The sequence below is a fragment of the Telmatherina bonti genome, assembly GCF_933228915.1.
Source record: "Telmatherina bonti genome assembly, chromosome: 2".
NCBI classification, from domain to species: Eukaryota; Metazoa; Chordata; class Actinopteri; order Atheriniformes; family Telmatherinidae; genus Telmatherina; species Telmatherina bonti.
This window is the reverse complement of record NC_136620.1, coordinates 21,534,988-21,550,165: the sequence shown is the minus strand read 5'-3', so window position 1 is coordinate 21,550,165 and position 15,178 is coordinate 21,534,988. Positions and strand designations below refer to the sequence as shown.

Below are 15,178 nucleotides of genomic sequence, written 5' to 3'. Positions count from 1 at the left end.
GGTTTATCATACACATGAAGTTGCTTGCTTTCACCTAAAAGCAATAGACTGTATTATCCCACCACACGCTGTAAATAAGTTGTTTGTTGTTGTTTTTTTTATTCTATATGTGTAACGAATGAGACATGTAATTTGTGCATAAACGTTCATCTATTTTTGTAACAATCACAACGCATTTTCAGGTTCTCCCTTTTACTAACTTCACCCAAATGCAACATTAACTCTGCAGCAGTGCATGCGCAGACCAGTGTAGGGAATCGCAGTTAAGTGCTGGCAGTCCTGAACTGCTGCTGTCTCTTCCTGTCAGATTCATCTTCAATGGCTTGGTGCCGAGTCTCACTTAAATACCTCGCTGTTCCTCCACGGCAACACTCAACCAACTAAATGGTCTTTCTGTCATTTACCAAGAAATTATATACTCTTCTCGGCAAACAAATCTGAAGCCTGCACATCATCGGTACGTGCTGCTAAGTGTCCAGCTTTGCCTACTTCAGTCGTAACAAAAGCTGTAATCACACAGAGAGGTGGACTGTAGCGCGAGTGTTTGGCTGCCTGGTGCCTTTCTAAATGGGATCGCTTGTTAAGCCGGGCTAGCTAAAGCTGCTTGTTACAGTCATATTTGCTTAGCTAAACTGTAGTCAAAGATACTATAGTTTGTGGTTGCTAGCACGTTAGCTAACATATTCAACGCGTCCACGTTAGCAGTAACTTAAGCTGTGCATACTGTCCCTAAATGTTCAGGACATACTGCGATCTTAAAGGGCAGTGCCAGTCACTACTCTCCTTATGGCTGTCACATTTCTCCTTGGAAGTGGAAGTGAACATGTAGAAAACATTTTGCACCTGCTCTGTTGTTCAAGTGTCAAGCTTTATCTCTTAAAGACAAGCTGAGTAAGGATCTGCTTGAAGATTATCTGTAAGTGGTGCTAAATGCTAATACTTAAGTAGGCAGAAGCTCTTATCTTGTTTTTCAGACACAACTTTGTACAGCTCATTTAGTTCTCGTTACTAACTTTATTGCATTTTCATCATAGTTATTCTGCTTGTCAGTGATGTGACAATACAGCACTATTAGTACTGGTAGGATAAAGCCATCATTATGATGGAGCTGCCTTTATCTTTTCAGATAATAACTGATCTGTAATAAATACCAGCACAATGTGCCTCAAAGTCAGAGTGCAGTCTTATGTAAAGTCACTAAAAGAGTTGTTGGGAAAACTTTAAGTTTCTTGTAAACTTTAAAAAAAAAAAACTTTTTTAGGTGCTAGCAACTCCATGAGTCCATCAGTTTTGCATTGCAATGGCTGATATGAATCAATAACAAACTCATTTGTTCCAGTAGTGTGTAGGAGCATCATGTGGAGGAAGGCTTTGGCGGCGGTCCTGCTGGCATTAGCTGTTGGCTATTTCTACAACAGCAGACCGGACCTTCCGGAGCAGATCCTACAGTACATTGGCCTGCCAAGCTTCCAGACACCATCTCAGAGCCAGAACAGCCTGGAGCAGGCGATATCTGCTGCCTGGGAGGCTTTAATAACTTTACCAAGCCGACAGTGGAGCAAAGTGGCTGTGGGGTGAGTCAGAACTAAACCGTTACTGTTTACTGATTATGATGTAGGGGCTACGCTCTTTTACCATCAGTCGGGCGATGATCCGGGGAGAAGTGATGATGAGGGGCGGAGGAGGAGTTTACTGCTTAAATGGAGTGGAAAACTTTTGTAAAGACGCTTTGCTAAAACAAAAGAGGCATGGACCTCTCAGAGCAAAATATGTCACAAAAATATTTAAAAAATGTAACAATAAAGCCATAATTTTGTATGGATTTCTTTCATGTTGTCCTCTTATAAGTGCAACAATGTCTGTTGGAGGACAAATAAGTACAATTAGTTGGACTGGAACATTACTGCTTACTAAAGCAGCTGAAAAAAATCATGTAATCAGCAAAACCTGATTTTAGCGAATCGCTCGTTGTAAATAGTGTAAACTCTCACCAGCCAGCTCGCCACTGGGTCACCTGGGCAGTAAATGGTGCTGACCCACTGTCACTTGAATTTGGTGTTTACTACTGCATCAGTTCCCCTGCAGTTCAGCTCAGCAGGAATTTGTTTTCTTGACTCAGCTCAGGTAGCTGAAGGAGGCACCTCAGTAAATTATTTTGCATGGCAATCTATTTTAAGTTTACAAGTTAAGGCCAGCAAGCACAATTTGGGTAGTGAAGGAAAGAGTGAAGAGAAACCCTTTATCGCATTGAAATCAAAGTATGATGGCATCTTTGAATCATGTCAATAAGAATAAGAGGAAAATTTCTCATCTATATTTGTCAAAACTAAGCAGCATGATGACTATTAAACTATTAAAAGTGTTTGCCTTCACCATGACAAAGCCTCTGTATTCCAACTCCTGACCAGTTTTGGTAATTAAATCTTTTTCCAGGCTACCAACATGACTGTGCACGTCTATTCAACAGTGTTTCCTTCAGGCCATAATATTACACTGAGGTGATGTTAAAGTGAAGCTTGGGATTTTTTTTGGTTCAGGGTGAATGCCTGTGTCGACGTGGTTGTGACCGGTGTGGGACTGCTGCAGGCTCTGGCTGTGGATCCAGGCAGCGGTCTGGATCATGAAGTGCTGCACTCCAAGGAGGACTTGAAGGAGACTTTCATCCATTTTATGGAGCGTGGAGCGGCTGCTGAACGTTTCTTCAGCGACAAAGAGGCCTTTCAGAGGATCGCCCGTGCAGCAGCAGAGTACCCTGGTGCAAAGGCAAGACCACCTCCATCCTTCCCAGCAGTTTTTTTTTTTTTTTTAATTTAATTCTTTATTTTACTTTTGTCTCTTTGCAGCTGTATGTTGGGGGAAACGCTGCTCTCATTGGTCAGAAGCTCGCCACATACCCTGATTTGATGGTACACCAGACATATGTCTCTCATGTGATTGTAAACATTATGAAAAGATGGATTTTTAGATATTGAAAATGTACTTTTATGGATTAAAGGTTTTGTTATGTGGACCGGTTGGGCCTAAACTTCACGAGATGCTGGATGAGCAGATAGTTGTTCCCCCAGAATCTCTACAGGAAACGGATGAGTTTCATCTGATTCTGGAGTATAAAGCAGGTAAAAAAAAAAAAGTAAAAATTGCAACTTCCGTAGGATATGTTGCACGTCAGTCATGAGTTTGCTCCCCTTCCCTGTTCTTAGGCGAACGCTGGGGCTCAACACAGGCACCCCAAGCAAACCGCTTCATCTTCTCTCATGACGTGTCAAATGGGGGGATGAGCTCACTGGAGACTTTTGTGGCAAGTCTGGATGAGTTTCAGCCTGAACTGGTCGTCCTGTCTGGGCTTCATATGATGGAGGGCCAGGGCAGAGAGCTGTGGGAGGAACGACTGAAAGAGGTAGAACATTTAAAGATTTCTTAAACTGATAGCTCAGGAAAGCCGAGTGTGTAGCCACCATACTGCTGTTCCAAATATGGTCAAGGTCACCCTTTTCAATAGCTGAGATAAACAAACCAAACAGAGAAAAGATAAGCGGAACTGCTGTGATCAGTCAGATGTGAGTTTTTTTGTTTTTTTTTTATGTAAACAACTAAGATAAATCTACCAGTTAACAAAACAATTTACTCTTTGTTTATATTTTTTATTTGTGTTTGCAGGCCGTGGCGGCCATAGCCGACATTCCGAACGACATTCCCATCCATCTGGAGCTGGCCAGCATGACTGACAAAGACTTCATGAACAGCATCATGCAAGAGGTACATGTGGAAAACAGCAGTGATTATGATTTTCTTTTTTCCAGAGAAAAGATTAACCATGCTCAGATTCCAGAGGTCCCTCAGGAGTTCTGTATATTTAATTAAAGTTTTTCTCTCCCCTGCTTCTTGTTAGCAGGTCATGCCCATTGTCAGCTCAATCGGGCTGAACGAGCAGGAGCTGCTCTTCCTGTCTCAGGCTGGAGAGGGGCCTCACGCAACACTTCCTGCCTGGAAAGGCATCCCAGATGTGGGTAGGGTCAGCGACATCCTCCTCTGGATCCTGGAGCATCATGGCCGCAGCGACCCATCCTCAGAGGCAGATCTCACTCGCATTCACTTCCACACGCTGGCCTACCACGTTCTGGCTACAGTGGATGGATACTGGGGGAACCAAGCAGCAGCGGTGATGGCTGGAGCGCGAGTGGCCAGCAGCCAGGCATGCGGCCTTCAGACCGTCGACATCGACAAAGTGGAGCTGAAGGCTCCGCTGGAGTTTCACAGCTCTCATGCTGATCCACAAGAGAAGCTGTCCCTGAACCCAGCAGAACCTGTTACTGTGTGGCATCGTGGAAACGTCACGTTCCACTTCACACCAGTGCTGGTCTGCAAACGGCCTCTTCGGACAGTCGGACTCGGAGATGCCATCTCAGCAGAAGGTTTAGTTTATTCAGAGTTTAAGACACAGCAATCTGTTTGAGGCCTGCTTCATAAAACACTCCATTTTCCTAAAAAAAGGTTGATTGGAAGGTGAAAGTATCTAAAAAAAACTCACCTGCAGTAGTCTTACTGTAATGCACTCCTGGTTTCTGATCCAGTTTAAACCTCATGTTCTGATTGGTGTAACTTCTTTCAAAAGCTCCTCTGAGTTAAAGTGATCAGTGGGAATAGTTTTTTTAAAAATCCTGCCTGATGACCCCTTTGGCCAACTCGGCCTTCTCTGTTCAGGTACAGAAAAGCTGAGCCAGAACTGGATCTCACTGAGCTGCCAAGAGGTCTGACTCTATGCACTTGGCACAGCAAAAAGTCACCTTCAAAAATTTCAAAGAGTTTTGCTGTCTCAAGAAAACTATGTTAACCTGCATATCCTCTATATGCTGTGCCTTGATAAAGAATAAATAGGAAATATATTATTTATATTTCAAAGCCGCACAAGCATAAAGCTTCAGATCAGGCAACATCTGACACGTGTACAGTAAAACTGGAAACTATGTGTTAGAGTTTAAGTGATAATCTTGATCTTTGTTTCTTGGTGCATTTATTTCAGATGACCACTAGAACCTGAGAAATGATCTGACTCTGGATATCAAACAGTTTTCTGTTTGACTTATTTACATGATAAACTTGATTTTTCTTACTTGTTGAGAGAATGGATATTGTGACAACTTCTAAGTTTCTCTGCGTTAGACCAAAACACTCCCATTGTCATATTTTTAGCCACAGGACTCTGAAGTAGCTTTCTTATTTTTTTTTAAATAAATGACAAAATCTTATGCTTAAAAATGGCAAATACAAATGTGATGATTTTGTTTATGCAGTCATTATCAGTTTATGGTCAGATGTGAGTTTATCACCATGCTGGATAGAGGTCATATTTAGATGTGCTTTTGGTCTTATGCTATTAGAAATAGTTTCAAAGCTAGGATTCTATTATGTAACTTGAGTCCTTACCCTCAAAGGGTGGTCTGTGTAATAGACAACAGACACATAGCATATATATGTAGTATGCTTCTTCATGGGAGGAAAAATTATGGACCTTGTTAATACTCTGTCATCATATTAGAAGTAAAATATCTGTCCAATTAGTCTGTTTGTATACCTCAAATGGCCACTAAAGGCATGCAATAATAATAGTCTTAATGCAAATGTACTACAAAAAAAAAATACCGCATTTGATTTCAGCAGGTTTTGTTTTGGTTTTGTTTTTTTTTTTTTTATTGCACAAGTAGAAGCCACAAATATGGCTACAAAAGATGAATGTAACTCCCCCCCCCCCCCCCCCCCCCCCCGACCCTCATTTATTTTTGGCAAGTACAATCTGTTTGTCTTTACTAATTTTAATAGTTGGTCTCATGTTTTTAACATTTGGAACATGTTTCTTTCATTTCTAATTTACAAGTAAATGTGTGTACGGATGGGTTTATTTGGTATGACTGTGATGCTGCACATTATTTTGTTAGTCAAGTGTTAATTAAAGATAAATTGCTTTATCAGTAAAATTATTTTTGAATATTTATTTTGAGTTGTGGTTGGTGTACAAAAAAAGTTTTTTTTATTTTTTTTAAATCTGAAAACCCATTCGTCAGTACATTGAAAAGGCAAAAGACTATGGCTACATTTTTATCTAATTTGTAAAACATCATAAAATGATTAATTTTGTGTGGTTTAAGCTAATATTTGTATGTCAGATGTAATTGAAAGGTGACGTGACAAAAAGCCTTTGGGACACTGCCAAACACGGCTGGATCTTTAAAAGAAAAAAAAAAAACCGCGTCTGCATGTGATTGGCTTAAAGAGTCTGCTATGTGACCCAATCACAGCGCCATGCGTCTTTGCACCGTCTTTAAGCCCCGCCCATTTGTTGAGCAGGCAGCAGGAGTCCACAGTCGTCCCCACCCCGGATACACGCACACTCCTTCCCCCCAACCCCGGCCCATATAAAGCTTGTACGACTAACAGGCCGTTTTCGGGCTGTTAATTTTTCTCCTGTTGATGGTAAGACTCTGTGAAAGAAGGATGAAATTCCTCGTAGCTGTCACAGTCATTGTGGGATCCCTGATTTTCCTCGCCTTCCCAAATGGCTCTTCTGCTGACGAGAAGAAGAAAGGCCCTAAAGTAACGGCGAAGGTACGGGTAGCTTTCCAGCTAGCTTGTTGCGGGATTAGGTGGGAATGAGAAATCAAAGCGCTTCCGCGATGCTAACCAGCTATGCTAGCCTGTAGCTGAGAAAGCCACGTCACATACAGTTTGGCCATTATCCTGAGCTAACATGCTATCAGCTAACTGAGCTAACAAACTGTTAATGCTGAATAACGTTATTGGGCAAACAGTAAAGTATAATACATTTACAAATATGTGACGAGATGCATACCACCAAATCAGAACCAAAATAAATTTAAATGGACATGCCTTTACTTAGATTATATTCATAAACATAATTGTCACACGCAGCCCTCTTGTTATAACCTTAGTTATCTGTAAATGCATTGATTATTAAACACCTCCAACTGACTCTGTCGTTACTGCATAATTAAACTTTTTGATTAAGCTCAGCTTTATTCAAGCCAAACCGTGTTGGCTGCAGCTTTGGAGGCTGAGATGTTTTGTCTGGGTCCAGTCTACGTTTGCAAAGACTATGAAGCTCTGAAGTGACCCATGGTCACATGTAGGACCAGTTCAGTTAGACTAATCAAAATGTTTAATATCTTATTTTCACTTGCAAAAAATACTAGCTTTCAAGTTGACTTGAATCTGTTGACATTGGTATTTTAAGTGATTGTTGTGACACTTTGAAAAAAATCAACATCATTTGTGCCAGTCCAGCTGCTCTGACCTAAACTGATGAAAAATGAATGAAACTTAATGCATAAATGGTATCTGAAAAAGCATTGCTATCTGGACTTTTTTAAGGTCTTCTTTGACATCAGAATTGGAGATGAAGATGTTGGAAGGATCGTCATTGGTGTCTTTGGTAAAACTGTCCCTAAAACAGTTGACAACTTTGTCGCGCTGGCAACAGGAGAGGTGAGACAAGCAAACACACTTTGCACGTTTTCTTACAGCTGTTGTATATCTGAGGAAAATAAAATGTTGAAAAGGACACTTTGTTGTGAAACTGATTAATTATTCTAAAATGCCAAATACTTGCTTGTTATATCAAATCAAATCAAATCAAACTTTATTTGTATAGCACTTTTCATGCTTAAAAACAATACAAAGTGCTTTACATTATAAAACAATATCATTCTTAAATTGTTTCAAGCTTTGTTTGTTCAATGCTTTGTTCTAATTTCACAGAAAGGATTCGGTTACAAGGGCAGTAAATTCCACAGAGTCATAAAGCAGTTCATGATCCAGGGTGGAGACTTCACCAGAGGAGATGGCACTGGAGGTAAAATGTTAAATGTTGCCCACACAATGTTGACTTGTACATCACATGACTTTCTATATTACATGAAAATGGTAAAAGGAAATGATAGACAAACTTTATTTTTATTCTGTACTCCTCAGTGTTAAATCTGTTATTCAGAGAGCCAGTGTTTAAAGGTTTATCAAATGTTCCATAAATTCTTTTTGATGAGCAGCATTGCTAGTGGTTTTTTTTTTTTTTTTGACTGCAGTCAAATACATTTATCTTTAGTACACATCCTTATTCAGAGGGACTACTCAGTATTTAAATGCAAAAAAAGGTCTATTGCTTTGTAAGAACAAAACATTTTGCATAAATGTTTTGTTATTGTAAAAAAGAAAAATGTTTTGCTTTTCTGCTCAAAGGCAAGAGCATCTATGGAGACCGCTTCCCTGACGAGAACTTCAAGCTAAAGCACTATGGCCCTGGCTGGCTTAGCATGGCCAATGCAGGCAAAGACACCAACGGCTCCCAGTTCTTCGTCACTACAGTTCAGACTCCATGGCTGGATGGCAAGCATGTAGTCTTTGGAAAAGTTCTGGAGGGCATGGTTAGTATCTCAATGTTTTTGTTGATCTATTTCATAATAGTGCATTTGCATACAAATCACACTTTTTAGAACAAATTTCCAGCTCATTGTTTAGCTTTCTTGCTGTCACACTAGGTACATGTGCACAACCCATACTGCTATAATGACCTGAAATGTGCAAGTTGCATGTTTAAGTTGCAGTTCAGAAATGAAGAACTTTTTGGATGTTTAGGAGACCAAGCAACAAATTTTTAGCATTTAAAACCAACTGAAAGAAGCGCACCATCGCCTATGACTTCTGTGAAGATCAACAGCAACTAAAAACTTGTAGCAGCGCTTTTCCACTGCAGGCTAATTACCAACTTAGCTGTCTCTGCCATTTTATATAGAAAGTAATGGTTGATCATCCAACACAAACAGGAGGATAATGTAGTTGATGGACTGCCCTTCCCTTTTCCTGACATAATGCAATAAAGAACTTCACTGTTAGACTGAATTAACTTATCTGTTCAGCAGAAAGCTGCAACCTCGTCAGTTTTGAAGTCCCTCTCCCTTGTTGTTTAAACGCTACACTGATATAGACCCTCATTTTCTCTCGGTTATTATTTCTTTTTCTTTTCTTAGCTATTTTTACTCCCTCTCTCGAGGCAAAGTGTATGGATGGTCCTCAATTTTGCTGCAAACAGCAAGTTGAACGATCCACGGTCATCTTTGCTTGTTTCTCCTCTCCCCCAAAACACAAGTGGTTCACAGCTAAAATGCATGAGGCTAACAAGTTTTTTCTGTTTTGGCTACTCTATTCAAAGATAGTGACGCAACATGGCAGCATTCTGTTTGGCGCTTCGCCACCTATGTATTAATAAATAACTCATTCAAAGCTACGAGAACACTTTTATTTCGATGCACTTGTGATTAGACTCCAGTATAATACGTATTTACAAAAGCGATACTTGATCTTTTTTTTTTTTTTTTTCTGATAAAAAGCTAAAGTAGTTTCACACTGATGTTTTTTTTTTTCCCCAAAGTGATTATAAGCATATATGACCTGGTCAGCCCAAAATTTAAACTGGTGTTCTGCTGCTTGGTTAATATCAAAATATCTCACTGCAACAGCTGCTTTGTATCTCCTATATTTTAAAAGGGTCCAGTTTAGTATTTTAGCCACTAAGAATGAACACAACACTTCTGAGTCGGTGGAGGATGGGGAAGTAATGCTAAATGCATTACTCATTTTGTTTACAGAATCAAATAAGTTCTCTTTTTTTTTTGCTTCTGTATTTTAAAATGAACATTTTAGTCAAAGCTGAGCAATTGTAACATCTTTCCCTTTTTTTCTTTTTAACATCCAGGATGTGGTGACAAAAATTGAGAACACAAAGACAGATGGCCGTGACAAACCTCTTAAAGACGTCACCATCCACGACTGTGGTAAAATCGAGGTGGAGAAGCCGTTTGCCGTTGCCAAGGAGTGAAGCACTACTACAAGGGGATAAATCTGGGGTGGGAAGGGGACAAAAAGGAGGAAAAAAATCTTGGTAGGGTGTCAAAAGTATTGTGCAGGCCTCTTTGTATTACTAGGGGAGCTGGCTTTGGGGCCATACGCCATCAGCAACTACCATCTTAACGCACCAGGAAAAAACAACCATTAATACAATCATGACGTCTCTCTGGGTCCATTCCAAGCATTCCAAGGTGCACTTAACTGTTCATTGCTGGGGTATTTTGTAAAAAAGAAAAAATTAAATCTTAAATAAAGGTTTCAATTTTTTGTTAAATATGTGTACATTTGATTCTTAAAACACAATGTCAGATTCTCTGGTTTTTATTTTTTTTAATTTTTTTGATGTGAAACACATTTGATGTTTAAAAAGTGGTTCCTATGCACCGTCATAGAAGTATTTGGTTGGTCATTTTGTATTTGCATAATTTTGGACTGTTCACCTCATGTCCATGGGGGATTTTTTTTCTTTTCTGTGTGTATCAATGAACTACCTTCATGTCTGACCACAGTATAAAGGAAGTGGTTCTCAAGCTTGGAGCTATGTTGCTGTATTCAACTCTCAAATTCGGATTTTTGAAATACCACCTGGAATAATTGTGCTTCTGGACACCCAGTGATTAAAAATGCTCAATTTAAGCCTTGAGAACTCAAATCTCATAAATAAGGAGATAAAGTGGTTTTCGAGGGGTTCAGTTCACCACTGTAACAAAGCACCTAAATGCTCAGAATGGGCCCCTCTCGCTGTGATTGGGCCAAATAGTTTTTTTTGTTTGTTTTTGTTTTTTTGTAAAGTGTGGAACGTGTAACAACTTTTGTTTTATACATAAAACATGAAAACAATAACATACTAATTTCACAGATTACGGTAATCTCTGCATTAACATGTTGACTTGACATCTTTAAAAAAATTCTACATTTAGGATTACTTAATTTTTTGTAAGCTTTTTTTTGGGGGGGTGACAAATACCTTTCCAATACAGAAATGATCACTTCTTTGTTGCTTTTCATAAACATGATTATTTTTTTTCTTTTCTTTTTTTTTTTACCTTCCTTGAGACAGATGGATGCCTGTATTCGGTACAGTTTTGAGTGATCACAGCTGTACCGTTGGTCAAGCTTTAGTATGGAAATTGATCTAATTTAAGCTAAATAAGGAAACAAACATAACGTAATCATATTGGCTTTATTTAGACGTTTGGTTAGAATAGATTTACCCAAGATACAGTTTAGTTACAAAAAGAGCATCTACATTTAAATTTTGTTACCAGCATATGAAGCTGTCCAGTATGTCACTGGAACCAGTGGTGGAGTCAGCTGGTGTAGATTGAGTGGACTGGAAGTTATGGAACAGGAGGTAGGATGGGGAGACCTGGTGATCCATCAAGGAATAAACCATGCAATCTGAACTCTTATGCTCCAAAAAAATGGAATCTTTGTAAATATATATATATATATTTTATATATATATATATATATATATATATATATATATATATAAGTGTAATGGACATTCCCTCCTTACGACCACAGCATAGCATCTCTTTTTCTCTATTTCCAGTAGAATGAACCATATATATATATATGTGTGTGTGTAACCAGGTGGTGGAAGAAAAGAACAGAATGTGTGGTGTAGAAATGGTATGTAAAATCCACTTTATCTAATATTGCCTGTGAGCAAAATAGTTCCGGGAAGTACTCTGGAAGGGGGAGATTGCACATGCCAATGTACTAGGAGTGTTGATGCTAATGAGAGAGGCATGTGGTAGGTATATATATATATATATATATATATATATATATATATATATATATATATATATATAGGAAGGGATGTTCAAGTATAGTGTCTCTCTCTCCAACTGAAGCATCTAAAACCTACAGGATGGTTACCACTGAGCACTGGAACCAGGTATCCCTGTCATAGAGGGGTTAACATGGAATGCAACAATACTCAGGAGGGCTGTGGTGTGACACACCATTACACTACAAATGGTCTGATCTGTTAATACAAGGCATAGTGGATCCTTGTTGATGCAAATTTCTGACCTTACTATCCAAATGGTAATCCAGTCTGCTGACAGGACTGGCAATCTGTGCTGTCTTCTGCTGCTGTATCTCATCTGCTTCTAGGTTGGACTTGTCTTTGAGGAAACAGTGTTTTCCATAGCTTGGACATAATCGGTGCTCATTTGAATCATTCTTGCTTTTTATCAACTTCAATCAGCTGGCCATTCTCATCTGACATCAATAAGATATTTTCATCCAGGTAAATCCTGTTCACTGGATGCTTTCTCCTTTTCTGACCAGTCTGTCTGGCACCAACAGTATTGTCACACTCAAAGTGATCCCTGTTTTTTAATCATTTTGATGCACTGTTTACACTTTAGCAAGTCATTTTAAACCTTACCTGTATGCCTGCATACATTAAGCTGCTGCCATATGATTGTGAACCTAATGAAGTGACCAGTGAGTGTATACACAGGTATACCAAATATAACAATGAGAGAAGTAGTAAATGTGTATTTATATATAGTTAAATGTACAGAACACTGCCATTGTTTTCCAGATGGTGCAGTCTTTGATCTGCAGGTGGCTCCCTCGCACAGAAAATGTCACTTCCACACCACAGCAGAGACCATTCATATTTATGGTTAAACATGTGACTTTAGGGCAGTAAAATGAGGAACTGTGGTTTTCTGTTTATTATCCAGGACATAAAATGGCTTCTCTGGCTTTCTTCTGGTGCTCAGACATCATCCCTGGTGCGGAGATTATGGTTTCTTACAACATATGAAAGAATTATTTCTTTTTTTTATCTTCTCTGCTATTCAGCAGGTAATGTTTACTGCACCTGAGCAGCATGTTTAAAAAGAAAGTGAAGATTAGATGCTTCTTCCTGTGATTGTCTGAGTCTTCCTGATGCAGCTTCAAGCATGTTAAAATAAACACTCTGCGGACGAGTCCAGGTCCAGCTCATTGTCACACTTGTACTCTTCGTACAGCTCGTGTGGTTGTTAGTTGAGTCATGAACAGCAGCGGAAGAGCTCTTACAGCACAAAACATCCTGAAATCTCTGATATTTACTTTAACCTACAACAACTTTTTAAACTCTACATCCCAAAAAAGAACACCCATCAACTGAGGTGTGATGTAATTTATTACCAGTGACTTTTAGAAGCAGTCTGTAAAAATATGAAGAGGCTGTGGGACCACCGGGGGGGGGGGTTCTGAACCCGATACTTGACTCTATAAGAATATCAGTAAGACAGAAATAACAAACAAACATTTTTTTTTAAAAAAGTTGTTTTTTTTAAACAGAAAAAAGTGCATAATGTTTAATATGCAAGACCACACATAAGAGATGTGAAGAAGTTACTAGGTCCTAAAATTAGACCTGGTATCATTTTAAATCCACACCATTGGTGTGATATGTTACACAATTTACACGGTGTAATATATTACACCATGTAATTACTTATTTAACAAAACCTAAGCTAATGTATGTAAATGGGTTTTTTTTTTTAAACTTATAGTTTATTGAGGTATGTGGGCATTTCTGTGTTGACAGCTCTATTAAAGGTGCAGCTTGGGAAAAAATCTAAGGTCAATTACAGAAAAATGTAATCTATGTATAATTAAAAACTGATTCTATCGGTGTTTAATCACTTTACTTTAATAACCTTCTGTTTTTATTCTCTTTGAAAGAGCCATTCATGTCTACTTGCCATGTGTCCACACACATGGCTGCTGCCATATTTGTCCCACCATTTTTACTATGGTGTCTGAATGGACAAATGACTGTGTGTGAAGTGAGAGGTGAGTTGGAAAAGTGGCTCTTAGGATTGCACTGGCTGATCTTGTGGTGAACTTCCATAGATGTCCATTACTGGGAAGACTTTTCCACTTGTTGTGGTAGTTACTTTAAAAAAGGAATTAGTTATTTGTTAATTCTGTAAGTTGTAATGAGATTACTTTACCAGTTACTACTTTTGGGAAAGTAATGTCAAAACTTCTTAGTTTTCTGTCCTGTTTCTTAGTTTGCTGTGTAGACATATGGAGCATACAGTGTGCAGACACGTGCAGCCTGCAGGCAGAAATATGCATCTTGTTAAATGAGGTCATGCTGAGATGATACATGCTACTGGAACTCCCTGAACTGCACACATTAAGGCTGAAGAACGTCACAGCGCATCAACTAAATGTTCTCATGTAAATTAGATCTATTAATGGTTAAAGAAAGAAAGAAATTATATTAGTTAAGAAATATAATCTTGTATGCCATCAGCGCTTTCAGATCTCTGAAGGAGAAATGATTTTGCACAGCAGCTGATTGACCTGACTGATCAGCTGATAGAGGAGTTTCCTTCCACTCATCTGTAAAATCAAGTTAAAGAATTTTAGTGGAATAAAACTGCAATGAGTTCTAAACTGTCGTGTTTTTATTCTATGAAGTCTATAAGTGGATCCACAAGCAGGTACCTTAGTCAACCTGATCTCTATGGCAACGTTTCCAGCCAAGGACACGCATAGACAGTGCATGTACACACACTACTTAAGCAGATCAAAACTTCATACACAGACAAATACGGCTTGTATAATGCAGGAAAACATGTTCCTACGGTAAAGTAAAGTCATTTTTCACTAATGTTTTAAGCGTAATGCATTACTTTGCTTTGTTACCCAAAAAGTAATTTTGTTGTTGTAATGTGTAAAATCCCCAAACACTGGTGACAAAAAGTTACAACTCTTTCCAAATTGATGGTCATCAAAATTAGCTAATGTAAGACCATTGCTGGTGTCTGTCTTTCTTGGCATTGTGTTAACACACCTGAATTACTCAAACAAATAAATCTGCAAGCAAGAGTGTCATCATTGGACATTTGGAAATAGGAAAATCTCTGAGGAGTTTTTAGAACTTTTTTCAATCTTTGCCTTGAAAATTTAAGGCAGGTCTGAAGGCCACACAGGATCCCATCCAGTCCTAACAAAATCGTTCTGAAATAGTATCAGCAAGCGTGTAATATGCTTTACCATGTTTTGGACCTAATGAGCTGTGAGGTGTTCCACCAGGGCCTTCTTCTCTTGCATTAAACATTTTTTTTAGTCATTTGTTGCTCATTGCCATTGTTTTATGATCTGTTTCTGGTGGTGAGGTTTGAACAGTGGTCTTTCTGCATAGTGTTTGCATGTTCTCCTTGTGTATGTGTGGGTTCTCTCCAGGTACTCCAGCTTCCTCCTACTGTCCAAAGTCATACATGTTAGGTTA

General features: G+C 38.9%; 2 protein-coding genes across 5 annotated transcripts; both read left to right on the top strand.

The window, feature by feature from the left end:
- The first annotated feature begins 280 nt into the window (after positions 1-280).
- adpgk (ADP-dependent glucokinase) lies at positions 281-5,738 on the top strand. 4 transcript variants are annotated; one of them, XM_079259792.1, is made up of 8 exons: positions 281-457; positions 1,343-1,574; positions 2,538-2,763; positions 2,844-2,906; positions 2,996-3,116; positions 3,201-3,397; positions 3,658-3,756; positions 3,893-5,738. In XM_079259792.1, the coding sequence occupies exons 2-8, from the start codon at positions 1,357-1,359 to the stop codon at positions 4,451-4,453; spliced, it is 1,485 nt and encodes a 494-aa protein (XP_079115918.1). In that variant the 5' UTR covers positions 281-457; positions 1,343-1,356; the 3' UTR covers positions 4,454-5,738. The 4 variants fall into 4 exon arrangements, with proteins under 4 accessions (XP_079115918.1, XP_079115915.1, XP_079115916.1 ...); XM_079259789.1 differs by having other exon boundaries at positions 3,890-5,738; XM_079259790.1 differs by having other exon boundaries at positions 1,340-1,574; positions 3,890-5,738.
- Positions 5,739-6,399: 661 nt separating this feature from the next.
- Positions 6,400-11,206, top strand: ppib (peptidylprolyl isomerase B (cyclophilin B)). Its single transcript, XM_079248433.1, has 5 exons — positions 6,400-6,600; positions 7,384-7,497; positions 7,771-7,864; positions 8,248-8,432; positions 9,761-11,206. Exons 1-5 carry the CDS (start codon positions 6,466-6,468, stop codon positions 9,881-9,883), a joined length of 651 nt encoding a protein of 216 aa, XP_079104559.1. The 5' UTR covers positions 6,400-6,465; the 3' UTR covers positions 9,884-11,206.
- The last annotated feature ends 3,972 nt before the right edge of the window (positions 11,207-15,178 follow it).